This window comes from Temnothorax nylanderi, unplaced genomic scaffold (assembly GCF_030848795.1).
Source record: "Temnothorax nylanderi isolate EJ_2023f unplaced genomic scaffold, tnyl_v1.0 TNYL_tig0480_pilon, whole genome shotgun sequence".
Taxonomy (NCBI): domain Eukaryota; kingdom Metazoa; phylum Arthropoda; class Insecta; order Hymenoptera; family Formicidae; genus Temnothorax; species Temnothorax nylanderi.
This window is the reverse complement of record NW_027249542.1, coordinates 120,904-126,392: the sequence shown is the minus strand read 5'-3', so window position 1 is coordinate 126,392 and position 5,489 is coordinate 120,904. Positions and strand designations below refer to the sequence as shown.

At 38.9% G+C, this 5,489-nt stretch overlaps 1 protein-coding gene across 1 annotated transcript; it reads left to right on the top strand.

The window, feature by feature from the left end:
* The first annotated feature begins 1,020 nt into the window (after positions 1-1,020).
* LOC139783228 (uncharacterized) lies at positions 1,021-2,180 on the top strand. The gene is made up of 2 exons (XM_071722388.1): positions 1,021-1,410; positions 1,485-2,180. The coding sequence occupies exons 1-2, from the start codon at positions 1,021-1,023 to the stop codon at positions 2,178-2,180; spliced, it is 1,086 nt and encodes a 361-aa protein (XP_071578489.1).
* The last annotated feature ends 3,309 nt before the right edge of the window (positions 2,181-5,489 follow it).

Here is a 5,489-nt window from a genome sequence, read left to right as displayed (position 1 = left end):
AGAACGCGTGCCATATACAATATTATCGTAAAATAAATATTATGCGATAAAAGTTTACGATAATTTAAAGCGTATTAGACACTAAGGGTGCAGTCCCATTACGCACGGATCGGAATGACGGATCGGATTTTTCACTAGAATTGAGCGGTCCGTTCCTGTTCCGTTGCGTAATAATTTCCTCTACCAGTCCCATGTAGCAAAAACGGATCGGAATGTCGCTTCGGTCGCAGGTAAATGTGCTTGATTCTTCGATATTTCGTTATTTTGATGCGACTGAAGCAATAACATACATAATTTGTGCTATTATCTTGCCGATAACCTTATTGCGAGTACTCTGAAATACTGAATTGTAAGAGTAAAATATATTTTGTAACCAGATTCCGTTCCGTTTTTGCTACATGGGACTGGTAGAGAAACTTTTTACGGAACGGAACGGACATGCGTGATTGAGTTGAGAGAGAAAATGTCAAAGAAATGTAAACAATACTTTGTAATATTAGACAGTTTTAACTTACGTTGGAGTGCACACATGCTCTCTGGACCCGAGTTTGTTATTTTAACTACGTTTTTTTGGCGAAGTCGTATTGTTTGGACAATCTTTTCATTTCTACATCTATTATATATCTAGACATCGTTCCATATCTGGATTTTGGCTTGCTGGAGGCACTACTCATTGAAAAGGCCCACAGCTAGATTGAAAAAGAAGAACTTTATAACGTGGCTGTGTGTGAAAACAACATCTTGAAACACATAACCACAGTATATAATTTATACTGTGACATAACGATGGATGAAAAAACAGTCTTATTAGTTATGTTAAAAATACTGCGAACGGCGAACAATTTACCAACTTGGCATGCTGTACCGGTGTTCAAGAGAGTGCGAAAGCTATATTTAGGTTACATAGTTTTATTGCAAAAGCTGGAAAATATGAGAAAGAAACGGAAATTCTGGGTACGACCAATGTTTACGCACGAAATGAGGCATTTACAAGGTGCAAGTGACAATTTAGTCGTTGAAATGCAAATAACCGATCATGAAAAGTTCTTCAATTACTTCAAAATGACTCCGGAAGTATTTGAAGAACTGCTAACGTTAGATGGACCACGGATTCAGAAAGAAAAAGTTTGTCGAATCCCAATTTCAGCTCGTACAAGATTGCAGCTGACTTTGCGCTGGTTAGCATCCGGTGACAGTTTAGCATCTCATTCGTATGCATTTCGTATTGCATGCAATACAGCATCCAAAATCGTAAGGAAGACTTGCACTGCATTGTGGGAGGTTTTGAAGGATAAAGTTTTTCTGCAACCCACCGCTGACAATTGGCAACAGGTTGCTGACGAATTTCAGGAAATCTGTCAATTTCCAAACTGCATTGGATCTATAGATGGGAAGCACATTATCATTCAGGTATGTATCTGATACAACCATTTTTCGTACATTTTTTAATTAATCTGACATTATTGTATTCTTGTTAATTGTAGGCACCACCGAATAGTGGCTCGTCCTGCTATAATTACAAAGGTAACCACAGCATCAACCTACTTGCTGTGAGTGATGCAAATTGTTGCTTCAGCATCGTGCACATCGGAGCGGAAGGAAGGCGTAGCGATGCGGGTGTGTTTGCTAGCAGTGACCTTGCTCGCCTATTGGATACAAAATCACTTCAACTGCCTCCGGACAGGCATTTGGATAATAGCGGATTCAAATTTCCATACGTCCTAGTAGGAGACGAAGCATTTCCGCTAACATCTTATATGATGCGGCCATACTCTCGAAGTAGGAACTTAACTGTTACGAAGAAAATCTTTAATTATAGATTAAGTCGGGCGCGAAGAACTGTAGAATGTTCATTTGGGATACTAGCGGCAAGGTGGCGAATTTTTCGTCGGCCAATTATCGCTCATGTTTCAACGGCCAAATTAGCCGTTCAAGCTGCAACGGCTGTACATAATTTTCTAATGAAACACGAACTTCAATTAGAGCCAACGGAAAGAACTTATTCTGTTTTAAGTGGCAATGATCGAAATGTAACGTCGACCGGAATTGAAAATGTACGTAATTGCAGTGCGCGAAGGAACGTTGAGGCTATACGAATTAGAGACTCTTTTGCTACGTATTTTGAAACTTCGAACCCACTTGATTGGCAATGGAGAAAAGCTCTAAACAATGAGTATTAAATTTCTATCATGTATTATGTAAAAAGTGATCCTTAATGGAAAAACGCCCGTTGATCGTCGCGAAAATGCGTCGGATTAGTTACTGCGAAATTTTGCGATTAATTCCTAATTATTATAAGACAGAAACCCTACTTTTTTTTCTAAGAATTATAAATAAATATAAAATCGTACATCTCAATGTTTTGAACTTTACATACACATATATGTAATGTAACAACAAAGCATTCATTTCTTTTAGACCCAAATATTAACTACTTATCAGGTTTTATTAAAATATAAATAAATGTTTTATTTATTTATTATGTAATGTATAATGTATTGGTAGAAAGATAAAGGTAACGATAATAGTACAAAATATAATAGAATAATAATACAAAAAATTTATCGCCTTTGAAGTTCCGCCTCCGCTAATTCTTCGTCTTCTGCCCTGTGAACGAGACGCAGCAGCTCTACTTGCATTTGCCTTCTTCGAAGATAGCTCAACCTACGCAGGATATTTCCCATCTGCTCCAGGAAATTGTCCACTGCATCCTTCTTTGGCGCATTTTCGCGAAGTAACTGCTGCAATATGTTGTTATGCAATGCCTGCACATCGGGGTCGTACTGTCTTCCTGTAACACAAAAATTCCATTTAATGCATTCAAAGTAATGAATTTTCCTACATTTTCATACATTGTTAAACAAAGCTGATTGTCCATGAAAAAAGTAACACAATTATAATAAAAACATAAATAAAATATTTAAAAAGAGTATAAAATATATAAGAAAATGCACAATAAAAAGATCAATTTCAGACTATTACAATACTGCGACAAATTTCTATGAAAAATCAGCACAATATAACAATTTATTAAGAGTTATGAAAAGTATAAAGATGTATCAATTAATTATGGAAATCTATGAGACGTGTATCGATTATCAATTATTCAAAATTAGCTCACTTTTTTTTTCTCGTGGTCTACAATCAGCTGAACTTCCTGCTCTTTCAGGATTGTCTGGCGTGCTACAAGTTCTTGGAGAAGACATATTACATTCCTCGAATTGCGAATCGTTCAGGATCCGTGCACTATCTTCGTCACGACATATGTTCTGTGGTAGAGAGCTTGTTGTACTTCTGACTTAAACCATGCTTCTGTTAAAGTTGACGTTACCAATTCCGATTCGACTGAAATGAGCGACACAGAGAGTCCGAATCGGGTGAAAGTAAGGTATGAAGATGTGGCAGAGGACATCGAGATGGAGAAGAAAAATGTAATATCTGAAAAAATGCAGGGAGCCAAAAGTGATGTCCAATCGCAGCTCTATGTGCCCGAGACGACCGCTTACCCGGAGACCGACAGCTTCCAGTACCCGTACTCGCACCCAGCGATGCACCACCTGGACACCACGAGCGCGCTGAACCTGTCGTCGCGCGGCCGCCGGGCGCAATCGCCGTTCGAGCTGTCGTCGGGCAGCGGCGACGAGGCCGGTCCCCAGATAATCGTGGGCTCCCAGAACAACCCGGCCGTCAACAACAGTCTGCCTCACAAGCTCAGGCACAAGTCGCGCATCGGCGACAAGGACGCCGCGAGCGCGCTCCTCGCGCTTCAGGGAATCAAGCAGGAGCCGGGACCGCGGGCGTCGCCGCCCTGGGACGAGGGTTCCAGCGACGAGCGCGATTCCGGCATCTCGTTGGGCGCCGAGTGGTAAAATTGAACTAAAATTCTACAACTAAAACTCTAACACTAAAATTGAACAGCAAAGATATGTAAAAAAATGTACATTTTTATATGTATATTAAAGCCTATATATGGAGGGGTAAAAGCCATAGTGCAAGTGGTGTAAATCAAAATTTTAAAATATTGACTTGTGTGCATAGATGCAATCTGTACAATATATAAATTGCATCTATGCACACAAAGTCAATATTTTAAAAATTTTAATTTACACCACTATAGCTTTTACCCCTCCATATAAGACAAGTTATTATACGTACGGGGTTTCTTGTGCAGCCTCGTCTATAAATTGCATCCTTGAATAGAAGCGGAATGTACTTTTCTGCGGATGTCCCGCTTCCGCACCCGATCCGCTGCGTACGTAACCTTTCATTTTTTTACGAGCTTTTGAATAGCAGTCCCTCAGGTGCGTCCATCGAGATTTCATCCACGCTACATCCTTAAAACCTGAAAATCCCTCGTTCAAATTACGAATTCAGAGGCGGCATTCTGTTTTTGATATCATTGCCGCAGCTTTTTATCATATACATATAATACCTGCGCATATATAATACTAAAACTGTCTGAGTTATAGAATCCCGCTACAGCTCGCTTACACGAATACAAACGTACATTAGCCCATTTGCGAGTGCAGATTAAATATACATTCATGAGTACATAAAACAAAGTAAAATGATTATATATTACCAAGATTATTAAAGACTTCATCCCACAATTCTCTTCGTACACAGGAGCTACGCTTTTGAACTGGCAACTTTTGATTCCATAGACCTGGTCTCTGCTCTACGGCATCGATGAGCATCTCATCCATGATGTCTGCCGAGTATGGAGTAGACTCATTGCTACTCTCTGAAGGTGGTGCGTCTCTCTGCGTACTTTCTCCTACTTTCTTCAATCCTGTTTATACATAAATGATATACTTATTGAATATATTTAATATTTGCAAACAAATGTTGAAAGATATTTGCTTGCAAATAAAATTACTCATTGTAGCACGCCCCTTCTCGTCGACAACGAGGACATGGATACATTCATCATAGCTTTTGAAGCAGTTATGGGCTTCAATCTCCGCACAGGATCCGTACATTATCCGCCCACAGTAACCGCATTTTACAGCCTGCAAATATGAACACATGTAACATGAATCGCATAATATTTGATATGTTGTTCGTATTGAAAAAATCTATGTGCTGAAAATCATGCGGTGAAAACCATATGGAAAAACGATGTGGTGAAACCACATTGTGAAAAAAAACCACATATATGCGTTCAAATAATGTTCAATAATATAAAAAAAGTATTGCTACCATGTGCTTTGTCGACGTTTCCACATAGATTTTGTCAATAGATGAGGTGTCAATTTCAGGTTTTCTTTGGTAAACAAACAAAATTATAATCATATAACCTATATTTAAAATTATTATTACCGGCCCTTTTCCATGATTGTTGGTACTCATCTTGTAGAATTTTAGCTTGTTGTTACGTACGAGATTCTTATTAAAATGCACAGCACGCACACCACGTGGATTGGGACAATTCAGAATAAAAGCACACACTCTGATGATATTTTTCCAATACAACGGCGTTTTAAAAC

What these genes read in the sequence shown, in the direction of transcription:
- LOC139783228 (XM_071722388.1), top strand. Translation starts at nt 1,021, where the DNA reads ATGCAAATAACCGATCATGAAAAGTTCTTCAATTACTTCAAAATGACT. An exon ending in GGAAGCACATTATCATTCAG is followed by an intron (nt 1,411 to 1,484) that starts GTATGTATCTGA and finishes TGTTAATTGTAG; the next exon opens with GCACCACCGAATAGTGGCTC.